The sequence below is a fragment of the Aulostomus chinensis genome, chromosome 20, assembly GCF_037954235.1.
Source record: "Aulostomus chinensis isolate RoL2024-O1b breed Wild chromosome 20, RoL_Achi_v1.0, whole genome shotgun sequence".
Taxonomy (NCBI): Eukaryota; Metazoa; Chordata; class Actinopteri; order Syngnathiformes; family Aulostomidae; genus Aulostomus; species Aulostomus chinensis.
This window is the reverse complement of record NC_141339.1, coordinates 14271523-14297676: the sequence shown is the minus strand read 5'-3', so window position 1 is coordinate 14297676 and position 26154 is coordinate 14271523. Positions and strand designations below refer to the sequence as shown.

General features: G+C 42.2%; 1 protein-coding gene across 5 annotated transcripts in view; it reads right to left on the bottom strand.

Annotated features, from left to right (window-relative positions):
* utrn (utrophin) overlaps positions 1-26154 on the bottom strand; it is a 193466-nt gene that overhangs the window by 103255 nt on the left and 64057 nt on the right. For all 5 annotated transcript variants that reach the window (XM_086189292.1, XM_086189291.1, XM_086189290.1 and 2 more), the window contains 10 exons: positions 25854-25989; positions 25596-25745; positions 25018-25170; positions 24827-24928; positions 24262-24382; positions 23688-23905; positions 23478-23595; positions 23177-23382; positions 22149-22303; positions 21862-22051 (listed from right to left, as the gene is read on the bottom strand). In XM_086189292.1, coding sequence (XP_086045418.1) covers positions 21862-22051; positions 22149-22303; positions 23177-23382; positions 23478-23595; positions 23688-23905; positions 24262-24382; positions 24827-24928; positions 25018-25170; positions 25596-25745; positions 25854-25989 — 1549 coding nt within the window. The remainder of the gene's footprint in view (positions 1-21861; positions 22052-22148; positions 22304-23176; positions 23383-23477; positions 23596-23687; positions 23906-24261; positions 24383-24826; positions 24929-25017; positions 25171-25595; positions 25746-25853; positions 25990-26154) is intronic.

Genomic DNA, 26154 nt, shown 5'->3' with positions numbered 1-26154 from the left:
TGAGATACGATAACAGTTGTTTTGTCTAAATTGGGGCAGGTGCTTATTAATGGCGTTCAATCTAAGTTGCTGTGTATATTTTAGAGAGGGGGAAGACAACAGTACAAACCGATAAATAAACGGTGTGCAGGGTAATTAATTTGATTACTTGGGCGCTTCACTTTGATTGTGTTAAGTCACTGAATTATGTTACAATAAAGAAAATGAATATCCCAGTGAGGCAGAATGAGCTGCATGTTTTCTTGTATCAGCCAACACATTAAAACCACCAGCCTGATATTGTGAAGTCCCCCCTTGTGCTTCCTCAACAGCTGGTGCCGGCTCCACGAGACCCCTTGAAGGTCAGCTCAAATCAGTGAGGCAGGAGCTCTCTCAAACACGCTTTCTTTCATTCCCACAAGTGCATCCACGCGCCACGAGTACTCATGACCCGGTTCACCAGTTTTCCTTCCAGAGAGCAGGACTGACACCATAGGAGAGGAGCTGCTGGTGAGCGCCAACCTTTCAGAGCTCCAACCGGAGACGCAGTTGTCATTTGCACAACTGACAGACAATTGAACCTCAAGTCTCTGGGGATTTGTTGCCGTGACAACTACTGCACCCCCAAGAAGACACCAGCCAGGGTTTGCCAATTTTGACAAAACATCAACCGTCCACTTGCTGCCTCATATATCCCCTTGACGGTGCCACTGTAATGAGATAATGAACAGGGATCCATGATCATATCAGAAAATCACTGGTACTGACAGATATTAGTAGTCTTCTGAATGTGTTGGTCTGATGGCTGATATGAATATCTGCATGGTCAATCAAGTTCGTTTCTTCATTTTTGATCACCGTTGTTGTTTATTATGAAGCAACAACAAACAATGTGCTTTTCCAAATTTCTAGGAATTAAGACAAATGTTAATCTTTCAAATTCTCATTTGTTCATACACCTCTAATTATGAACAAAAAGTAAATGCATATGAACTTTTTTTTATACAGATTATAACTGCATCTGCAAATATGGGCCATCTGCCAAATCATTTGTAAAATATTGGCATATTGGATATCTGCAAAAGATCCAAAATCATACATTCCTAAAAATGAACATTATTCACTTCAATTGTCAGTAATTTTAATGACTTGGCTGTTTGGTGTAACACTAATTACCCACTGAAATTTGGATGGAAGGAGATGTCTTCAAAGATGGTGAAGAATATCACCTCCAGCATTAACTCAACTTGAGAAGCCAGCAATTACGTAAAAACTGACACATCGATGAGAAACTGATTTACAGCTTTAAGAATCAGGTACTGCAAGAGAGACAACAGGTGTACCTCGCACGACTATGTTTCAATCAGCACTTCATTCTCAATAAGACCAACTACATACTTCTGTCTAGAAATGAATTGATGAAGAGAATAAACCCCACAATATAGCCAGAGAGAAGATACTATAGCACAGACGAAGCCTAAGGCCGTCTTCCATTAAAGGGACTATTTGTCCCTGTTAATTCAGGTCTTTTAAACATGTATTTTCCAGACACACTTTCACAACAAAGCACTTCAGCCCAATACCCGTCATAGAACAGGCAAAATACAACTCCAGTCTTCAGGAGCCATCCAATCAACCACTATTCCATATAATGTAATAGCATTGTGGCAGTGATAAAGCCGGCAATACCCCAAGAGAGCTTGAGCGTGATCTCACATCAAAATACTAAGTGTATTACATCTCAGTCTGGGGCCCTTTCATTATTCTCTAAATTTATTGTTGTTGTTGTTTTTTTGGGGTTTAAAAAAAACAGAAACAAAGCAGTACATCATTCATTTCATTCTGAACCAAGTTTGAGGATTAATACAAAATATGCAATTTTAAAATGAGGCTGATTAAGAAGCCATCTGGAAACCAGAAGAGTTTTCGTTTGAAACGTTCTTGAAAAAGAAGGGAAAAACAAAGAAGGGTCAGTTTCAGAAACATCTACTGAAGTCAGATACAATTGCTCTAATGTATGCCATTTACGGTAAACTAGTTTTAGCATAATTGAATCCATTTAAATATATTTGAATGGCTGGGAGTAAGCAGCCTTTTAAAGCCAGTCCATAAATGAAAGAATGATGTTATCTGGCACGTTCAGCTGGGAGGAAGCCATGGAGCAGACCCAGCCTTGGGATTATCTCTCCACACTGGCCTGGGAACACCTTGGGATCCCCCCAGTCACAGTTGGCTAATGTGGCGAAGGAGAGGAAGTGTAAGGTCCCTTGCTGGAACTGCTACCTCCAGGACCTGCCCCCAGATAAACCGATGAAGATTGATGATGTGCCCTTTACACTTTACTGGCTAGCTCGACATTTGTACCCCCCCCCCCCCATTTTTCAAGGGCTTTCGAGGTAGAGCCTGCGGCAATCCACAAAATTAAGAGTTGGTCTGCTTTCTGCTGAAAAAGTAGGTCACAAACAATAGTGGTTTGCTTGTGCTAGCCAGCGACTAACTTGTCTTAACTTATATTTGGCTTCCTATACGGCGTTCAGTTTTTCATAGGCAGTTAGCTCGCCCTCGCCAGCAGTTAGCTTGTCACAGCTGAAGTTTAGCTTGTCCGGGCCAGCGGTTAGCTTGTTGCAGCCCACTTTTAGCTTGTCCAAGCTGGCGTCTAGCTTATCCTAGCCAGCAAATACTTTGCCCTAGCTGGTATATAGCCTATCCTGGGGGGTACATTTCTGATGCTGTTCAGTTCAGGGGGTGGGCCCAAATTTGAATGAATTTTGTATTTACAAGCCACAATGAACTATGCTATGGACCCTGCCTGAAAAGTCTTTCTTTACCAATATTCATGATTTCCACTATTTTACTCAGGAAAGTTATAAAGGTCTAAGTTGGCCTGCCTCCCACCTCACTTTGAAAAAAAATTGCAGTGAAGTACATGCTTTTTGACATGTACATGTGAAGTACAAGTGAAGTCAAGTACATTTGTTCAAACAAGCTGAACAACAATGCATTACAGAACCACGAGGCCATGTAGCCTGCACAGAGGTGCTAAAAGGGGTCAGCGTGGGTCATGCACCCATGAGGCAGTGCAGGGTACAGCTGGAGTGTTCTGTGTGGTCAAGCTTGGTCCCTGTTGCCTGTTATGAAACTGCAATCTTTCGGCCAGCTGGCTCCTGCAGGTCTCTTTTTTTAACATGATCAAAATATCACAGTACAACTCTGATGGAGGTATGTTGGGTAAGATGACCTTTTGTTCTCCTTCATTATTTCTGCTTTTCATTTCCTTTCGCTTGTCCGCTTGCTGGGTCCTTCGTTCTTCTAGCAGGATACTAGTGACACTGTCATGGCAACAACCATCCGCAGTTCATGCTTCCGAGCTATACTGTGTTATTTGAATGTAACACTGTTGCAGCTGTTGATAATGTCATGACTGGCCTCTTGTGCTTTTCAGGATTATGATTTGGACACACCAAGTATATTTCCAAGAAAACGTGACATTGAGTGGAACCTCTTTGGCTTGATTATGTAGCTGGCCATTATTATTGTAAGGGTTGTGCAAAACCAGCACACAACTTTACCTTTTACCGCTTGTTTTACATCAAAGATGTTAAACACTAATTGCTGCCACAATTAATGATCTAGCACCATGATGACAAACCTTCCTGTGTTCAAACTAGGGCTGAAGGCATGATTTTAAATACTACTTGTGATTATTCTTTCCTATTTTAGTGGGAATATTAATTTTTCACATCATGATTTCAAATTGCACTTAAAAAAAAAAGAAACACTGAAATGAATACGGTGTAAGTTTTGTAAAGACCTGTATCAATTAGATAAAAGTCTCAAGAATATGACGCATGGACACAATATCTCTACAACATCGTAATATCTACTTTATAATTGTGATTTGACAAAAATCAGTCAATAATTGTGCCTTCCTAGGATTGGACAATGGCAGTTGCCCGTTTCATGATTGGATTCAATTTCAACCAATTGGGCAGTTTGGCAAAATTTCAATAAAAACTGATTGATATGATATAAAAAATTGTTTTGTACCCTTTCACAATGGGACAGGAGAGTTGTTGTCATTTCTGACTTTGACAGTGACCATGGTGTCTCCTTAAGCTGCTAAAGATAAAATTGCTACTCAGCAACTGTGACTGAAGTACTTTCACCCTGATATGTGGTGTAGATGAGTAAAAATACGAGGAAAACTGTTATCCCCACAATTTCTAAGGTCAAAGTGGTGTTGTTCATTATGATCACCTTTTGATTAAAAGTCAAATTCATGATACTCTAGATAGACAGATGGAAAGACAGCTAGATTGACAGATAGATGAGTATTAAGTTACAGTCACAAACAGAACAGATTTAAACTAAGGAGACAGCACTGATGTCAGAGGGAAGGTGAACAGACGGGAGATACTGATGGATGGAGCACACTTGTCAACATCCCTGTCAATCACTCAGTTGCCATGGAACTAACTGGCAGGCTGGGGTTTAAAATAGGCTATAAATAGAGCAAGACAGGATGAAAAGGACAGAGGACATTTATGATGCAATATTCAGGGGTAGAGGTGTGTGTGTGTGTGTGTGTCTGTGTGTGTGTGCGCGCGCACGCACATGTTGTTCACTGTGGTTTGTGGTGCCAAAATATTTGACCCCACAACGGCTGTTTGGTGGTTGAGGATTCAGGGTGGGAACAGGATAAGGTCTGGGTTAGTAAGGGTTAGGATAAATTAATGTTAATGATGAGACTCCATCAAGATGGTAGCACCTCCTGAGTGTGACTGTGTGTGTGTGTGTGTGTGTGTGTGTGTGTGTGTGTGTGTGTGTGTGTATGTGTATGTGTGTGTGAGACTGTGTTTTTCCCAGAGTAGTTAGAGGTAATTAATGGTCTCTCTCCAGGAAGAAAACATCAATCCAAAATTAAATCTTGATGAACTACCACAAGTTGTCAAACCTGAGGGCAAATACTCATACACACACACACACACACTCACACACACACACACACACACACACACACACACACACACAAGCACACACGCTTACTGATTCTATCTCAACAAGGACAAAAAGCACATGCTTTAGAGTGAAATTCAATTTTTCAAACCACAAACCCTGGAATTAATCAAACTTCTATCTACTTTTTTAAAAGTGACGTTAATCTCACAAATAACTCACCAGGTCTACATGATAACTGATACACTTTATCTAAATTTTGGAATATTAACCAATTTTTTTATGTTAAAAATGTTCATGTTAAACCCCGGGCTTAAACTATTGATAAAGAACATCAGTGCAAGTACATCAGCTGGATGACTACAGCCTGAGAAAAAACAGTCCCACCCATTCGTGCTCACAAGCCTTTGTGGGTCAGGAAACTTTTTTTTATGAGTTCAGTCATTTTGTTCAAGCGCTGTTCTTCCTTCTTCATGTAAAATTTGATGGATTTGGCATTAGTCCCGCCCCTCTCCCACTGTGATTGGAGGACTGGGTGAAAAGTGCTGGTGAATTGATGAGGGTGACATTTTACCTCAAGTTCAACATTCTGACGCATAAATGCCTCGTCACACTGCTAGCACCGAGTAAAAATATGACGTTTTGCAACAAATAAAAAAGAGAGTGAAGGGTTGATACAATGTAGGTAATGTGATACACGACAGCACAAATGGACACAGGTCTACCGGCTGACCCCTCAGAACTCAGACCATCACATTTTCTGTCTGCTAGTTTTAATCTAACGTAACCTCACAATGAGGTCAACTTCTCTACAGTCTGCATTATTAATAAATATCTGTCGGAGTTACTGTAAAGGAAAAAAACTACACAATCATATTTTTAGACTGATTCTTCTCCATTTTCTGAAGTGTTCTGGGTTTTTCAAGGGCACGTCGCTGCGAGTGTCAAAGAGATTATCTAATTACCGCCATTAGCAACATCTAATTGGAGCTTTAAAACTAAAAGATTAGCTTTGGCCCAAACTGTGATAACCTATTTTTAGGGTTGAATGCAGCAAGAGAGAAACAATGAGGGGAAAAAGTGAAAAAGAGAGGGGACAATGATCAGAGGGGATGACTGTAGTTGTGGGATTAACCCCTTTGACCTCGTAAACAAACACACACAGGCAAGGAACGCTGCTCACCTTTAAGCTGTAACCCCTCCTCACTAATTAACAATTGTTTTAATCCTCAGTAAATTCTGCGCCGTTTGTGTTTGTGTGTCGTACGCCAAGGGTCCCTCACACCGTTCACCTAGATTAGCTGAGCTACTCTTCGCCAAGCGTCGCCCGAAGCGACCAAAGGTAATTGCTTTTTAATTAAGCCCCCGGCGCTAATCCCAATGATATTTAGTAGGCACCAACACACACACACACACACACATACACACACACACACACACACACACACACACAAACACACACACACACACACACACACACACACAAATTCAAACTGGAGATGGGGACTGAAGCATTCAACAAGACCTAGTCAGCTGTAAACTGGACAAATGTATGAAAGGCTTTTGTTGGTGCGTGTCTTTTGTCCGTACTGAGGTGATGTCATTCAGTGATAAAATGAGTTTTCACTCCATGTCTTATTGAGGAATATGCTTTCAAATGAAAATGAGCACTGCTATCGATTCTGTGTGTGTGTGTGTGTGTGTGTGTGTGTGTGTGTGTGTGTACGCACATGAGATCGTCTCTTCAATTACCCTACACTCTGCAAACCTCAAAGATTGAAAAAGCAATCATGCACTTCAATCAACTGTTCCTTACTCCCTCCTCTTCCACTTCCCTTTTTTCTAATCCACTGCTCACCTCTCACCTTTCTTTAGGGGTCCCAAAACTCAAATGGTGGAACCTGCCGCAAAAAAGCAAAATGGTACTAAAATGCCAAATTCATTTAAAATAACTATCACTTGAGATTTTACATGGCACAACAGCTGAACACCTGTTCAGTGACAATGACTTGTATTGTTGTGAGGTGATGCCGTGACATTACAGGCAATTTGTTCAAGTGTTGAACACATTTGTGATGTGACAGAAGAAATTAATAATTCATCAGACTATCAAACTGATGTTTTAAGAACATTTTTAACCTCATATATGAAACTGACTTTTTTTTCTCGTTCCTCTTTTTGGCCCGCTACTATTGTTTCGTTCTGTAGGCCATATTCAACCCTACAGCAGGCAAATTTTGGCGGGCTTCACTTTGGGCAGCCCTGCTTTAATCTCTCTCCCCCCCCCCCCCCCCACTCTCTCCCAACCTTTCTCTGGGTCTCTTTTTAATGTTCTATCCTTCCAACAGTCACATTTCTTGTGTGTGAGTGTGTGTATGTGTGTGTGTGTTTTTTTTTAACGGTAGCCATTTCCTTTTCTGTCGTGACATGTTTCCTGCTGAATAAGCCAAACCAATGAACGCCCCCCCCTTCGCTCGCAGCGCTGTAGTAAATCTAATTTGATTCCTCGTCGCATCAGAAGTGCTCCAAGTTTTTCTTTGATGTCTTACGGTCTAAATGTGTGAAGGTGGCACTTGGGGAGAGTTGAAGCTTACGTTGAGCTGTCTTTCCCAAACAGTTTTCATCTCTCATGCTCATCCTCTCCCCGTCATCTCTGGTCGCTCTCCCTCTCTCTCTCTGTCTCCCTCTCCCTCTCTCTCTCTCTAAACTTTTCTTGAATATCATTTGACAGAGTTGTCTAATCTTTTAACCACGTTGCGTGAAAAGGACGTTTAGTCTTTAACCCAAAAAGCAGCTCAGCGCAGAAACAACATGTTGACAGCGAGAACCCCTTTGAGGAAAGTTACACAAATTCAGCTCAGTATTTATTTATTTTTTCTTTTAAAGCAGCGAAACCATCATTTGCATTGAGCTCCGTGCAATTTAACAAAGTTGTGTCTCTGCTGCTGCTGCTGCTGTGTTTCACTCTGCCTCTGCTAGCCCGCTGTACCCTGCTGCGGATTACAGACTATATATAGCACGATTTATCTTTAATCTTCCTGTGATATAACAGCCGACAACATTTTCAGTTGCTCTTTCTTGTTGGTTTTTCCCACCACATCTATATATTTACCTCTGAGGCTGTACATCGTGTCATATCCCTCTTCCCTAACCACTGCTATTTCCTTTTCACTGGTTCTACTTTTTCACTTCTTCTTTTTCGGTCTTTATTTCATGGCTGATGCTCCTTTAAACCCCCTTTTATATTTAGTTGTGCCACTGACCTAAATCATGGAATCATGCCTGTCAACTGGATCAGTAACCAGATTTCCAATGTTTTGCTCAGAGCTCAGACATCGTGTGATAATTACCTCGTCACACTCTTCACCTCTCATTCTTGTACGATAGCTGTGAAAAATAATGCTCTATAACTCATAGAGAACCCATGTAATCAGGAGTCAGGAGGGGCAAGACGTTGTGATGTGCCTCGACACCGAAACCGGTTGTTTGCGGCAGGGATGAGTGATCACGTCGATGAATCATTTATATCTGCATCTTCTGCTACTGTGAACATCATATAAAGTACTTTTTGTGCAGTTAATTCAGATGTCTGTGAATACTGGTGAAGAAAATGTCAGAAATCTGCTAAAAACGATCCAATATCGATTCTCTCTTGTTTTTTTGCAAGATGTCAGAATATTTGCATCCTTTTTTTTTTTTTTTTGATAAAGCCTTTTCCCCAAACCAAACAATTTTTGGTGCCTCCATCTAAACTAACAACAATTATGTCTCATCTTAAAATCTTGCCTTTTCCACAGAGAATTTAAGGAATTTCCATCACTTTGCTCGACGCTGTCGCTGCAGGGGTTCGTGCAGGTGGACTGATCGCTCCTGCTCTCGTGGGATTATGCAGGGAAAACTATGCATAGCTTCATTAAGTTCACATGAATGTTTCATGACTGCGTGTTGATCTCATTAAGGCATTCGCAGACAAACAGTGAATCTTAAACATATTCCCCGATTTCATTTTAAAACCACCTGACTCACTGTAAAGAAGCTGCTATAGGAAAGGGGTTTTAGAAAAATATCCAACGTGTAGGCGCAAAAAAAGCGCTTAAAAAAAAAACAAAAAACACAAAAACTTGAACCGACCTTGTGCCGTTGAGGCAAATCACACGAGCTATACAAGCGGGCATAACGCCAATGACTGAAACTGGCCCTCCTCAGATCTGACCCTGCATGACGTGATGTTGCGGTGCCAGAAAGCATTTGATCAATGTTTTAGCAGCATGTAATGATCTGCTTCATAAGCGTGGCATCCAGGCGGGCTCAAGTAGCATGTCAGCCATCTGTCAAAGAGTGGAAGAGAAGATGGGCAGAAGGGTTGGGTTTTTTTTTTTTGCTTCTTGAGGACGGTTAAAAAAAAAAGGGAGTGAATGAATGATTTAAGAGCAGCATGCACAGAGCAGATGACAGCATAAATAGAAAGGAAGAGTGGATGAGCTCGAGCACATGCTGGCTTGCTGATGAGTGATATTAGGCAAATTGGTGGTGTAAGAAGAGATGGCAGGAGACGGAAATGACAGACGACATTTGCAAAAAGTTTTGCTTCATTTCAAGTTTTTTTCCTCTCATTTTGTGCGATTCCACAGAGGACAAAAATTGTCGGAAAACATCTGGCAAAAAAACAAACAAAACACAAACAAATCAGTTGCTCATGACAAATCAATGGCAATTACAGGCTTAAAAAAAACAGTTGAAATACAAAAATATTTTTAGCTCATTGCAGGATAAAAACAAAACAACAAACCACTGAGACATCAAGAATGAAGTTTCCAAGTAAAAAAAAAAAAAAGGAAAAATGACCGGACGGATCACAAAGTGGAAAGAAGAAATGAGACAAAGAGACAAGTAGAAGGAAAAGGGAGGCCAAGGATGAAACCAATACATCCCGCTGGATAATAATTGGGATGTGATCTTGATTGTGTGTGATTTAGACTGACTGATTGGATACATGCGCATTTATTTGTGTGTGTGTCAGGATTAGACAACATAATCTCTTCTCTGATCAGACACTGTTTTTTCAACAACTCAAATACACCCAAGACAGAACACAATATGGACTGTGACTCAGCACTGCGTCTGTGTGCTTAACAAAGATACTGGCAGGGTGAAGAGCCCAGATTGTGTCCCTGCAGATTGATTGTCAGATCAAGAATGGAGGGAGCGGGCGAAGGAGAAATGATTGCACCCCTCACTTTATTTTCCCTTCCCCTCACCGCTCGTTCCCTGGATCGCACCCTGGCAAACAGTGAGGGTGACAGTGAAAGCTGAAGGTCAGAGAGGCTTCACGCTGGCGACGAAAAACACCACCGCCTCCCTTCACTCAGGTCAATGTGACTTTCCTTCCATTCATACGGCCGGTCTCCACAAATCTTGTGGCACATGTATTTATTTTTAAAGGTGAGAAGAGAAAAGGCTAAAAAAAAAAGAAAAAAAAAAGATTGCAGCACTGTGTGGTTTGTGTCCTCTGAGCCTGCAGGACATCACATTTTCTCTCCTGTCTCAACTGGGTGTGATCTGGCTCGGGACCTCGGGACGAGCCATAGATCATGATGTCAGGTGAATTAGAGGGTTTTGGCTTTGTGTGCTGTCTGAAAAACAAACAAGTCTGCCAGTAGAGGCTGCTTATCGAAACTCTCTAGCTTTTTAATAACAAAGAAACGTGTCAGTTAGCGGCGACGGCTGCTCAGGCGACATGTTCTTACATCCAGTATTTGCCTAACTGTTGTGTCTGTACACAACCGCCTCTGTTGTAAAGTTCACGAGGCCCATTTGAGGGCAGAATCAAGTACATCTTTTCCTTTATGCTCCCTGAGAAGCTCCACCTCCAAAGTCATGGATGTCCATTTTAAAGGCAATGAGATTAACTACTGGGCTGGCTGATTTAATGAGTGACATGATGGAGTGCATTGATTAAATAACGGTTACGGCAACAGTCATTCATTGCAAATTCTAAAAGAACAGTAAATTATCTTCTCACTCTAGCATAATAGACGCGGAGGGCCCCTGGTCTATATCTGGTTGAGGAGCAGAGAAACCTGAGGGGGGGTTTGATTGTGGTCCAGAAGTGTCTGTGAGGCAGCTCACGTTACATTTTCTGATGTTCTACAACTAAAAAGCCATCCTGTGGCCATAGCTCACTCAGCTTGTTGTCCAAAGAGTGCACATGGGAAATAGGAACTCGGTCTTCCTTAATTAGATAAAAAGTGAGATCTCATTTTTGGTGTATGTGCTCACTCTTCTGATGTCTGAGTCATGTTTCTGTTCTATCTTGTAGTTTAAATTTGAGGTCTGTGTCAAGGTTATATTACCAGTGATCATCATGATGGAGGCATAACCAAAAATAAGCCTGCAGAAACCGCAGACAAGCACCAACACCCTGTTCCCAGGTCGAGTTGTGCAGCAGAGTCTTTGTTCCCCATCTACAACGCCTGATGCTGCACTCACATCATTAACAGCCAGCAGGTTGAGAGCAGATTGAAAGCTCAATTTGACAAAAAAAAAAAGAGTATTGGATTAGAAGTCCCATTTCAAATTAACAAAATCAAAAAATATCTATGTAAGAAGCTCTGGAGTTGCCGTTTTGTGGAGATTTGAGAGGGAAAAAACATTTTTGAGGCCGTGAGATATAATTTGCTCACCCAATTTAGTTATTCAAGACCTCGAGATGTAACTTGTCCTCTCAGTTATGCTATTTTTAGGGCTGCAAAATAAAACCTGTCCCTCGGTTGAATGAATTTGAGGCTACAAGATATAAACTTGCGCGAAAATATATAATAAGTAAATGGAAAGAACAAGTTACATCTTGTGGTCTCATCTGTTTCCTGTCTGCTCTTACTGATGATAAACCACAAAGACATTAGCAGGTTTGCTTTCTGGAGGAGAGGGTCTGAACGACACTAATGGAACACAAAAATCCATTATTTAGTCCACAAAAACACAGACGCGTGCATTCCTGGTTCATTAAATGGATTTACTGGATGTGGAGGAGACAGAGCAGGAAGTGGGGAATGACCTCTACTTGTATTTTCATTGAAAAGCACAAAAGTGTTACTTATTACATGTTATTCCTTTCCCACCTGCTGTGTGGTCACCGTTGTGACCACACAGCAGGTGGGAAAGAGTCATACTGTAGTAACTGTGTACAATATTGTGATATAATTAACAAATGGTATCACGAGTCTGCTTGCTGAGAAGAAAAATGCACACAAATACTGGGAAAAATACACACAAACAATGATAATTTTGAAATGTGCATTTTGAAAATCAACTAACGACTGGAGGAACTCAAAGTAGAATAAAATATACGACAACAAACACTTGTGTGCAGCGGGTTTTCTGAAATAAGAAACAAGAAAGAAAGAAAATAATAGATGCATTTTCTTTGTTGTATATTGGGGTTTTATATGTCACATGCTGGGACTGTGATACTTCCATTTACAGTGCAACACTATTGCAGTCCTCGTCTCCTTCTCGCCAAATGAGGAGAACAACTCACGCCGCTATGTGTGATTTAAGTGCTTTTTCGAATCACCACTGCTGCCAGCAGTCGCTCCGTTCCCGATGATTTACATGTCATGTAGATTGGAGCAAGATCATGTCTTCATTCTAGTTTATTGTCCATGCAGTCTCCCAATATCATATTGATGAATTTAAATGATCTGCATTTATGAATCTGTTGCCACATAATTCTCCTGCCTGTGACTCATCACTCAGGCGAGCTGTGTGTGTGTGTGTGTGTGTGTGTTTCTGAGGGATTAAATGTGCGTGCATGTGAGTGCGCGTGTGTGTGCATGTGTAAGTGTGTGAGCGCAAAAGAGAACAGAAGGCATTGTGAGCATTTGTGTCCATAAAGTAAATGTGTCTAAGCATGCATTTAAAAAGAATCTCTCTGATTTGAGTGTGAGCCAGGTTACAGAGGGGAGTATGTGAGTATGTGTGTGTATGTGTTGGGGGGGGGGGGGTGTTATCTGGCTGCACCTGAGGCTCTAATAACTGCTAATAACCCAGAGGACCCTGGTGGAGCTCAAGGACGGAGAGGTTAGACAGCTGGGCTCTTTGCCCGTGCCTGAATCACCTGTCCTGGGGTAGCAGCGAGCCAGGAGCGAAGGTGGACAGAGAGTCATACCTAGAGGCCAAAGTATTAGCTTGACAAAAACTAGAAAAGACAAAGCATGGCTGTTTCTAAAGCTGGTTTTGGCTGGGGACCCACACGAGGAGCCGGCACCACGGTAATGAGAGTAGGAGGAGCTCCCCAGGAGAGCAGGGAGGTGGACCCTTTGGCCAATTCTCAGCGAGTGATTACACAGAGAGCAGAGCAGAAGTGAGGAGTTGAAATGAGCCCCTGGGGTCCTCTATGCCTCAGTATAAACTAACCAGACATGCTATCCACAAGTACTCTTTACCGATAAACTACTAGTGTCACACACAAGCACGGGAGCTAAGAGGAAGTGAGAATACCAGAGTGCAAGGCCAGATGAAGGTGAAACCAAATGATCGGGACATTAGACAGATTGAGCGAACTTCACATTTACATTTAAGGTACTAATGCTGTGCAGCTCTCCAAGGGGGGGGGGGGGGGGGCGTAAATGCACTAATGCAGGACCATATACAAAAGCCTGAAGGAACTTTAAATGTAAAATGTCTGTAACGGTATACAACCTCATTAAACATTATGGCTTTGAATTGGGAAAGAGGGAGAGAGGAAAACTATTTATGCACCAAATAATAGATACGACTGGAAAACAGAGCAAGTTAACAGCTTCTAATTGTAAAGAATGCAAAGCTCTGTATTATACGTCAACATAATTAGGACCATTGCCCAAAAGTGACGAGAGAAGCATAATTAGCAAGAAGAAGAAAAAAAAGAAAAAAAGAAAAGGTTATGACCCCATTGATTTGATAATGTTCCCATCATTCACAGCTGGGACCGCCATATTATCCTGCCGCTGGTAGACACTGAGAGGAGCAATATGATGGAGGTCAATATGTTGGAGGAGATAAGCCTGGCTTTGCAGCTTAATGGGCCCGCCAAGGGAAGAATACAGTCAAGTAATATACAACTGTCGTATCACGACGGGACCTGTGACAAGAAGAATTGTTGACCTGGTCTGAAACGCGACAGGGTATATTGTCAATAAAAGAAGAAAATCAGATATGTTACATTTAGTACTAACAGGAAGTCCAGCCCTGAATCAGCACCCGAGAGGCAGAAAGACAAGCTGGGACCCCCATGAGGGTAAGCCCTGAGCAAATCCATCATGGGGAAGTCAGTGTTACAGTCTAGCACACCCAAGGGGGACAGGACAAGCCTGGCATTACTAACCCCCCCCCCCAGGGAAGGCCAAACGAAGCAGGAATAACCGATGCAATCCAGGGGATGGTAACACAATGTGGAATGACTGACGGCTCCCATTGGTCAGGGTACAAGCCAAGAAGTTAAACAGGAGTTAAATGGAGGTCTACACAGACAGAAAGCTTCAGTAAGGGTGCACTGATAGCAGTTAGTAATGCTTAGTTAACCGTTAGTTGACTAACATGGCAGTAGTCATAGTGATAGCCTCTGCCTCTACCAAAGATTTTAGGATGATGATGTCAGAGGTGACGCACATCTTTCGGTTCCTTCGTCATCTATTTAATTAAAGGATATACTGTACATGTATTATTTAGGAAAGGCAAATTATTTGGTTGACAGCTGACATTGCTGGGACACAAACTGTAATATTTATAAGAATTATTAATAAAAATCTGTTTGAATGAGTTCCTGTTTGGAATGATTCATTCCTAGAAAAACATATCTTGCCAGAGTTAAGATAAAGTTTTAAGAGATACATCCACATTATAAGAAGGAGAAGAACCATTAAACCAACACACTCCGTATACACATACACACATATATATATATATATATACACACACACACACACATATATATGTGTGTGTGTGTGTGTGTGTGTGTGTATTTATGAAAGGGCGGAGCACTGAAGACTGATGGATTTGTGGATTAAGGAGGGATTAAGTTGAAACCGCCAGATGTTTGTTGAAGCATGATTGAAGCTGGCAAGTAATCAGAAACTGGTGTGTGAGTGTGTCGCTGCCTCATCTCAACCACCTCACCCTCTGCCCTCTGACTTCACCAGCACCAGTCAACTCCTTCGCCAAGAAAATGACACAGCTGACCAAAAAACGCTGGAGGAGAATCTGACTTTGATCAAAAACACACATTTGTTTGACGGCAACATGTTCCACAATGGGAAATTTTACCTTAACCATCCCAAAATCAATTAAAATTAACATCACGATGCTATTCACACACAAACTACACGAAAAAAACAAACTTACACACTAACACACTGTTCCCTGCCTTGTTTATTTATGCCTTCACCTCTCGAAGACGAATCAAAAGCAAACTCTCTCTCCACAACAGGGATGCACAAATGGAAATTTTTTATGCTGAAAAAGTTAGCGAGGTAGTTGAGTGGATATATATATATGAATTTAAATCAACACAATGTTGAGCAAAGTGTTCCCAAAACAACACCAACTGGAACTGGAAGTTTCCACAACGAAATAGCTCATGAATAAAAATACAGGCTATACAGAGGAGAAGCAATGAATGATGAGGCAGATTACTCTCAAGCTTTCTGACAAATTAAGAAAAGAAACTGCAGCATGGAAGAAAATACACAACCCATCCACAACTTTATAATTGCAGGGCACTATAAAAGATAATCACGGTAAATAACAAACTCATCCAAAGCCTCAAACAGACTCGGTGATGATGATAATCATAGAAGTTTTGGGGACTTCAGTCAACAACAAGAACAAAAAAATATGAATATGAACTGCACATGTGTTCAAGTTTGAAATCAAACTGAAAAGAAGCAAAGGAAAAAAAAAAACTCTAAGTCCTCCTCCGCTCCCTCCTGGAGTCCACATACCTTGCAGAGTTTCTGGTAACGCGGCGAGGAGATGGCCATCCTCTGGAGCCTGTGTAGGAAGACCACCACTTTCTGGAGGGAGGTCCGGACCATGGCCATCATCTTAAGACTGCTACAAGTCTGCAGCAGCCTGATCCTGGTCCGCATGCTAGCACTGCCCTACCCCGCTCATATTGTTCTCCCTCTCCAGCCGACCAGACCCCAGCCAAGCTGACGTGATGAGCACACACATGCACGCACAAGGAAAACACACACTCACAATCGTACTCAGCTCAGCATGCCCCCACGTTTCATCACATGTACACACACGCTACACACAGAGAGCGCAGCCTCAGTCACCAGCACTCTCTCTCTCTCTGTCACCCAAACACAACATGCACACGCGCCCCTTATCACAAATGTGATGTGATGATGGTGATGATGATGATGATGATGCTGATGATGCACGTGAGCACGACAAGACGGGACACTCACTTTCTCCTCCACGCGGACATTCACACCAGCACTCCGATGGCAGAGCCAGAGAAGAGAATTCAAACAAACCACTTGTGATGGCACCCTGCGGAGTCACAGTAGGGTTTACCAGAAAACAGAAAGAAAGACAGAAAGAAAGAAAGAAAGAAGATGCAGAAGAATTTCAAAAAAAGAAATATTAGTGAGGAGAAAAGGGGAGGAAAAAGTGCCGGCAAGCAAAGGAGGAGAGAAGAGGAAAGGCACGAGTTGCGCTGGACTAATAAAGACACGGCGCATGAACGCAGCTCACTTTTTACTGATCCAGACAGGGAAAGAGAGAGAGGGAGAACGGATGAGAGAGAGAGAGCGAGACAAAGAGACGGGGGGGGTGTGAAAAAGACAAACTGACAGAAGGAGAGCGATAGAACTCCTGGTGGACTGCTGCCCCGAGAGTGTGTGAGAGAGAGAGAGAGAGAGAGAGAGAGAGAGAGAGAGAGAGAGAGAGGAGAAAAAGCAGCAGCAGCAGCAGCAGTGAAGGGGACAGCAGGTACTGCCTCTGCCGTGGAGGGAGGAGGGCTTTATGTAAGGCAACCAGCAGATCAATGAGTGAGAGACAAAGCCAGAGTGAAAGAGAAGGGGACACATGAGAGAGCAACGAAGAAGGAGGAGTTACTGTGACATCCAGCGTTCCTGGAAGCTAGAGTCTCATTCATTATCTACTCGGAGAGCCACAACTGGTTGACAGAAGGCTTTCGCAGCGAGGACGGACATTCAACTCTCTTATGATAAGAAGGGACATAAAAAGCTTGTGAGCATAAAACAAGGAGAGACGTCTGACAATGTCACCTCAGACTAAAGTGGCATCTAACACTGTAGCAAACCTACAGGAAAAACACCAGAACAATAGTCAGACACAGATGTTCTTACGACGGGTCTCTCAGTGAGGTTCTTTCAGGCTAATACCAATTTTTGGTGTTCAACACAAAACTCTGAATTCCAGTAACAGAAAGTTCTCTTTTGTTATACATTTCAGTGCTTGTTATTTGTATTTTGTCTCTGTCTACAACTTTGTGTTTTTGTTGTAGAGTATCATGGCTGTTCTTGCCTTGAACAACAGATTTTTCATCTTAGGTAGAGGTAAAATGAATAAAAATTAGAATGACCACATTATCGGAAAAAAAAGTGCAAGGAGATCCCACATGCATTTCTTATCCTGCACTGAAATGTTTTAAGAAATAAACTAAATAGCTCCCTTCAGTCTTGACAGGCTGTGACCAATCAGATGGTGCTGTGGGTGGGAAAATTGCTTGAGACAACTGAGCAGGGGAACTAAAGACAGGGCCAAAGTAGCGCACTCTTCTCTGACATTCTAAAAAATGCTCCAATAAGAATGGACCCCTAAATGTCGCACAAATTGTCCATTAATCAAGTCAATTTATGTTAAATCTGCTGTATTGTGTCTTTTCCAAGAACACTTTTTGATATCTTTGTTGAGGAAATTAGTCAAAAACTCATTGCAGGAAAAATATTTCCCACATATTTTTGTTTTGCTTTGCAGCTCATCAGGAGAGAATGACAGTGAGTGTGGGTGGGAGAGACAGCGACAGAGAGAGAGAGAGAGAGAGAGAGAGAGAGAGAGAGAGAGAGAGAGAGAGAGAGAGAGAGACACCCATGAACATTTGTCATCATGTGGTGTGTTTGTGTGGTCTTTTGAAAGATTAACTTAGAAGAAAAAAGGGAGGCCCCCTACTTAACAGCAGATAAAAGACCCAGGGAAAATAAAAGTGGGAGGAAAAGTAGAGCAGGGAGGGAGTAGGTGGGAGAGAAATAAAGGTTAAGAGAAGATAAAAGCAGTTGCAGGAAACAGCTAAATAGCTCGAGAATGAATGAGTTGGCGGTACACAGGTACTCCAGAGACGACATCATGAGACGAAAAGGAGGAATGGAGATACAGGTAACTGCAAAGATGTCTGCACAATCAACAGAGATCAGAAATGTCACCAAAAAAAAAACCCAAAAACCAATAAGGGGTGTTTCCATCAACTGGTTTGGCAAGAATTAAATAAGCTACAATTTGTCAGTCGGTGGCGGTATTGGCTGAAACAAACCACAGAAGAAGAAGCCGTCTTAGGGTTTAAGGACAAGTTGTATTTGTCCGTACATACCAGCTTGTATCAGCCATTTTATACAGAATATCCAGGAAGATGCCAACAGTTGGTCAGTCTCTGTCTCCTGTTTTGAACATTTACTCTTTCTCAAAAAAAATAAACAAAAAAAATAAAATGAAACAAAGTCTGTTTAAAATTCTTTTTTGCAACCCAGAGGGTGATTTTTTTTTCTAAATTATGCCACTTCCATCTATCTTTTCTTATGCAATGCATCACAAATACTGATCAAAATACATGTAGGTCCTAGACAGCGGGTGATTGCCCAGCATCAGGTGGGTCATCTGCAACTCTGCATGAAGTGTTTGACTTTTATTTCAAGTGCGGCAAAAAACACTGGAGATCGGGAATCCTGGAATGAGGTCGACATAATCAGAATGATGATGCGGATTCACATCATGATCTGGATTCCATTCCATAACTTGCACCGGACCATGAATCCATCATAACGTCAACGATCTCTACGCCGTACAACTGAATTCATCAGGAAAACATTTTAATTTCATGCATTACTGTATATCTTGCTCTCTTTCTTTTGAGAAGAAGTGTTGTGTGGTTTACTACAGCCTCGGGATGTAACTTAAAGATAATGCCAACAGCGATAAGAACGGAGGAAGAGCTCCAGATTAGAGCTGAAAAACATTTGTATCTCCAAGAAAACCCAGTTCTGTTTCCCAACTGTAAAAAACAAAAAACAGAGAGCATGAAAATTTCGACGCTTCCAACCAACAGAGCCTCCTAACTACAGCATGATTCATGCAATTACAATGAGCATAAAATGACACACGGACTGTGTTTTGCGTGTCGTCCTATATGATGTACGACTGCACTTGGTTCCTGCTGCTCATGACTTCATTTACAGATGACAGGAGACTCCAAAACGGAAGGGACAAATGGAAACAAGCAGCTTACATACACAGACTGCTTTAGTCATTTCCCAACACACGCACACGTGTGCGTATGCATGCACGCACGCGCGCGCGCACACACACACACACACACACACACAAACACACAGTCAATGGCAGAAGGGATCATGATGAGCTTGTTGTTGAAGTGCTCTCTTTAAGCGGCTACACTGTCCATTTCGGTCATTGCAGAGTATCGACTCGGCTTCACGGGCAATTACGAGAGAGACTGAGTGTTTTGTTGGCTCGGTGTTAATGCTACCGACTGTATCTGGGCCTGGCTAAGAGGTTGTGGGAGGCACGTATGCCTCTGTTACGGTCAACACATACAGCACACAACATCAATTACTGTGTCCGCTCAAGATAGAGCCAGCCTTTTTCCAGCTGTGTGCGCCTTTGCTCTTTTCTGCCCCGCGCTCTTATTGCTTTTTGGTGTGTGTGATGTAGTGACTGATTACATACAGTACAGTTCTAGTTACTATGAGATGGCGGGGGGAAAAAAAAAGGAGTAAAAGATCAAGAGTTCATTTTACTGTTTGGATTTTTCCCTAAGCCATTGCTGGCAGTGTTACAAATTAATTAGCAGGATTGACTTATGACAAGATTAGATTTACAGGACATCAAGATATACTATAGTGACCACTAGCCAAATGTGTGCTTAATATGAAAGCCTGCAGCCAAGATTAAAGTAACTCCTCCTGTCTGTGTGTTTTACTAAAAAGTTTTTATCAACACACATCTTCTGCGGCTCAAAGTTTGGCTTTAATTAACTGACTTCCCGGATTTGAAAGTCATCCATCAATTGTAACTCCAGCTGAGACAGAGATGGAAATGAAAAGAAGATGTAGGATTAAGAAGACAGTAGCGGTTATCTGTGTCAGAGAGAGACATCCAGCAGTGGCTTTAGTGGCAAAAAGAAAGTTCAACTGATTTCAAATACTTTTACCCTATTTGTCAAATGTTTGAAATTTCAGATGAGAGACATTTAAAGAAACAGGGCACAGTAAGTGTCCTTTGTAGGGTCTAGGGCTTTGTCCTTTTTAATCTGCCACATTCAAATAACAGGGCAAAAAAAAAAAAAAATACTCAAGGCTATGCACCAAATGTTTATTCCCAATCATCAGCCCTCACTGGAATGATTTCACAGGCAGATGAAATAAAAATAAGATCTATTTAAAGGATATGCTTATTTTCAAGCAGGTAGATATCTTTCTCTCCTCTCTGAGTGCATTATGGAGCTCGCTGCTGGTTAGCTGAGCGCTACAAATGCTAGCATTGGGGCAGGAGAGAAAGCTGCCTCAAAAAGCATTTGATAAATCTCGTAAAAGTCTTTGTCTGCAGTAATAGAACCATGTTGGTGATTCACATTTGCTGTAAAAATCGTAGAAAAATTAAAACTTTCTTGAATGCCTCATCGCTAGCATTTTTTTGCGTCTAAGCTAACTAGCGCTCAGCTGTCCGACGGTGGTCTGAACCTCTGTAATGGACAGAGAAAGGAGAGGTTATCTATTTGCTTGTCTAGCTCTGCAGATGATTGAAACTGAGCAAATTTCCCTGAAAGATGTCATGTTTCTTTAAACCTAAATAATTCACAATAAGCTTGGCATTAGATACGCTAAGTCTCTTAGCCTCATGTCCACAACAAGTTAAAGAATCCTCAGCAATCTCTGCGATCATTCTGAGTCATTGTCCTCTGTAACCTTGGCCTCTTTTTAAATAAGAGACAGTGGAACGAGGAATGACAGTACTGTGGCGAACAAGATAATGACACCCAGAATTATATCACTGGCCTGAAGCTTACATGTCTTACAGCATTCTGCTTCCTTTCTCAGGCAAAACTTCAGGGTTATCTTGGGCAAACACACATACAAGCCACAACTATTTCTGATTGAAAGGGAAGGCGGCTATGCCAATGAAAGCAGTGCAAAAAAAAGAGATGAGAAGAAATCTTACACGGTAAGCATTTTTAAGAAAGACAGTAGGATGTAAAAAAAAAAAAAAAATAGAAGCAGATTAGTACTTGCTGTATCTGTTGAAAGGGTGAAGAGGTTTTCTGGATTAGAATGTTACATAAAGCACAAGATGTGTGTCAATAGATCCCTGAGGGAATTTCTGTGTAAATGACAAGCTAGTGAGAGGAGCCACAAACACACACACACTGAATTCCTAAACAGCATCGGACAAGAGAATCAATGAGCGGGGCTTGATGCGTACAAGCACCCGCACGCCCTCTGTGCGCCCTCTCATTCACACGTCTTTAACCGACAGCATACACACGGATGCATCCACACACACACCTAGACCTCTGTTCTGTGTGCTGCACTAATGAAGGATGACACTGAGATAAAAGGCTGTGCACTTCCGTGCCACGCATAGACACACTCACTCGCTCACACACGCAAGGTTACTACACCCTACCTCCAGTTGTCGTCGCAGCTCCTTTGCATGGGCGGAGTCCTGTGACAGGTCTTCTCTCTGGGAGGCATCAGCCAGAACGTTGACCGTCGTCTCGGCCTCCTGGAGCCATTTGAGGAAGGACTCCAGCTCCCTGAGAGACATCTGCAGGCCCTTCAGTTCACTGTCCAACTGGGACTGGCGATCACTCGCCCTGTCAATCATTACCAACATGTCAAGTACTCGAAAGCACGTGAATGAAAGGATATACCGAGTGCTGGTCAGTGTCGTCGGAAAGGCTGAGTAGGCACCTATTGTTGATGTTGTTCCAGGCTGCGTTGTGCATGTCGGTGACCTCTTTGATCCTTCTGGTGTCGTCAGAGGAATACTCACGCAGAAGATGACCAGACAGCTCATTGAAGGCCGCAACTGTAGCTTGACCTCGGGCCAGGTCTTGAAGAAATGCCTGTATCAACATCAGCAAAGTTTAAAAGGTCATTATGACATGTGGAAGATGAGTGAGTCCATTATGCATCGCTGTAAAAGGCTCTGTAAAACTTGCATCCACTGTTTCCTGTACCTTAGCATCTGCTTTTACTTAGACAAATGGATACACATGGAAATTAATGACCTATTCTTGAAATTTAATTTAATTTAACTCAACTTCAGCTATTAAAAATACAAAGAAATGTGTTATGGTACTGTTCAGGCGGTTGACATAGTTAGTTTGGCTTCTACTTAATCAAGCATGTTACAAAAGAACCAATTGTTATTCATAAGGCCAGATTATTATTTCTGATTTAGCATTAGCGAACATCCCATCCATACATCACCTCCAAGTGCACTTCACCATGTTAAATGGACAATTACTCATCATTACGTGACCACACAAACAAGAGGGAGGATAGTAATGCTGCAGTTGGTTTGTGTTAAACTCAGTTGCCCTCTAGTGTTGACTTCCTGCACTGCGGCTCATATCAAGGGAGAATTTGTTTCCATAAATCCTCTGCCAAGTCATCATCTCAAATTAAAATGATGGATGATGTGGGTGTGCAAATGTTATTAAGGTTCAAAGTGATGCTGCCGAGAGGTGATTCATCCCCAACATCTGACTCGTACATTTCCATCCAGACTCATAGAGGACCTCTTAATACCTGACAAAGTAAAATTTGGTTTGGTTTCGCATTTTTCTCTTTATTAGGTCAAATTCCCTTGAGACACGTCTTGTCAGCTTTAATGACGACGGTAGAGAATCACAGTGGATGACCTGAAGAAGGACAGGCGCTATAAACCCTGGGGGACACTTCGAGAAACTTTTGCAGTCAAACTTTTCTCTAACCTTGTTGTCAGCCAGTTGATTAGTCAGGGGATCTCTGGATTGCTGGAGAAGGTTGTGGAACCATCCCTCCCTGTGACCAATGAGAGCGTTCAACTCCATCCTTTGCTCCTCCCATTGGTTGCTGTGGCCAATCATGTTGTCCAGCTGCTGGAGACGTGCCTCAACACCGTGCTGTGTGCTGTCCCACTGGCTACGCACCCTCTCCACTGAAGACAGATGCATATTCCAAAAAGAGAAAGATGAATTAATCAGAAATAAACATGCAGCCATATCCTGTGATGCCTCATGAACCTGAGCGTACGTTTCTCTGTGATAGATGTGCGAACATCCAGGTTGGAGGTCTTGTTTTTGATGTTTTGTGCCAGGGTAAAGATGTCCTCTAGCTGGGGGTGACGCTGTTCCAGGTCCCCTTTTGTCACCTGTAAACAGACAAAAATGTAAACTCAATCACGAGCCCACAGAGTTGCATCTGACTGCTCTATCAGATAATCCCACAAGGAGATAATCTCACCTGAAGACGTCCCATAGTGGTACGAATCTCCTCTATGTCACCCACAGTGACGATATTAGACTTGAGCATCTGGGTGATGAGGAGAAGCCAGTTTGCCAGTTCAGTGGCGGTCTCATTGAGGTCAGTAGGTGCCACGGTGTCTGGTGTGTGGGGGGTTTGGTGGTGGGGGTCCTCGCTCACCAGACTGGCCATCTGCACAGCTGAGGGAACTGAAGAGACTGGAATAGGCAAGTGATGTTGTTATAGAACCTCTGATGCTGTCAAATGGACCTCAGAGGGATAAGAGTGTCCCACTAAATCATTCTGAAGGAGGTTATTAAGAGTTTTTGAAGTGTCACTTCTACCTCTTTAATTCATCCTTCATTTTTACTCTAAATTTAACCAGCCAAAAAGAAATTTCAAATTTGACATCTGAGTAACTTCCTGTTAATGATCCATGAGGCTCAAATCTCATCAAAGGCTCATTTTCACTTTGTTGTGCTTTGTCATTTCTACTCATTAAACATAAAATGAAGACAAATGCAATGAGTCCGAAATAAGACAAACTGTAAATGTCGGTAAGTGGATTCCGTACCAAGTTGTTGGTGCTGGACAACATTCTGGTGCTGGGTCCAAGGAGAGACGGGTGGCTGGAGGGATTCCCTCAGTCGGACATCCAGAGCTTTCCAATCAGCTGCTAGCTGTTCCACCTTATTCTACGAATTTTGAAGTACATACACACAATTAAACAAGGAAACTGTTTATCCAGTTTTTAAAAAGGCATATTAACCTTAAAATTTACAAAGTACATTAGCACTGCAAACTGATACATATTTTACTTTTTTGCTCACCAACCAAATGTCGCCTACCAAAAATTGTGAAGTCTTGCATGCTTTTCCATAAAAAAATGATGAAAAATTCAAAGTTTACGAGATTCACATGAATACACGGAAACAGCGCAACGGCACCTCACAAGTGTGGATGGTGTGATGTCTAAAATTCTGTTTAAATGTGATGGTGACTAATTTCAATTTGATTCAAACAAGCATGGCAGGTTGTCTTCTAAGATCTACCAGCCAAATGGAAAATTTATCCACAACTTCTGTGGGCGGTGGGTGTTAATTTTGGACGCTGATTCATTGTGCGATGGAAACTGGAACCTTTTCATGAGGCAGCAGCTGCTGTCGTCTCTGTAGCTCGATAGAATGAGCCAACAGGTCCTCCAGGTCCCTCTTCCTGTCTTTCATGGAAATATCCAGAAGCTACGACGGATAAAGAGGAAGCTCATTTTACACACAATAATGTTTCTTATGTGTTCATGGGATATATTTATGCAGCAAATGGAATGTACCTGTGCTTGGTTCGGAGTCAGGCCTCTGGTCGTGATCGTCTGGTGTGTGACCACCACCCAGTCAGTCATTCGGTTCATCTGGTCCTGGAACTGGGCTTGACTCTGCAGGTTTGCCTCCACTTCACCCACTTTGTCTAACAACTCATGGGTTACCTGGAGAGGAGAAAGATGAGTGACGGACAGAGGGAGGAAGTTGGGTAAAATATGAAAAACACGGTGAATACTTTGTTTTAGGAAATGTAAATGCAGTTAACACCATTTTCGCTCCGACACAATATCTGATAAAGACATAAATGATAACAAATAGCTAGAATTTCCCTCTTTGTTGAATTTGTATGACAATAATATTTGTCCTTGAGCTTTCGCTATCCAATCCTAATCACCTCAATTTTAAATTAGCGTGGGTTTTTGGTTTTTTTTTTTGCCAAATTTGAGGAGGGGATTCTCTCAAATGTGTTTCTGGGGTTCACAACAGATACATGAACCTGATCACGCGGCGCCTCGAGCAACAACCGTCCTGGACACCGAGACGAGCACTTCTGAGAGTTGGCTTGCAGCAGAGCTGTAAACGCTCTCACCTTGCTCCAGTTGAGGTTGATGGCTCTGAGTTTGGCAACATTCTGGTCTCTGATCTGAGGGTTCACACTCGGACTGGCCAAGATCTGAGGGGCGTGTTTGTTTAACCAACCCAGATGCTCATTCTGTGCATCCATTTCCATGACAAATGCCTGGAAGGAAAAAAAAAAGGAAAAGGCACTTAATTACATTAGGGAGCAATGATTTAGTCCAATTGTGACTGAAAAAAGGGAAATTAGGGCAAATTATTTTGCAATAACCTTGAGTTCTCTCAGGTTTTTGTCGTTGGCGGTGACAGGTAGCGATCTGAAAGCATTCTCTGCCTGCTCCAGCCATACAGCAAGCCCTTCGCTTCTCCTGGCCAGGTCTGACAGAGCTGGATCCCCTCCAGTCAGCCTGCACACGTACATTATTTACTCAGATTAGAATCTCTATTTCCACCCCACAGGGTTTTCAAGCTTAATCCTAAAATTTACATTTAAATTACAGTTATAGATTAATTAATGACACTGATAACGGTAACCTGCCATACACTGATAAAGAAGAAAGTGATGGAAGAGG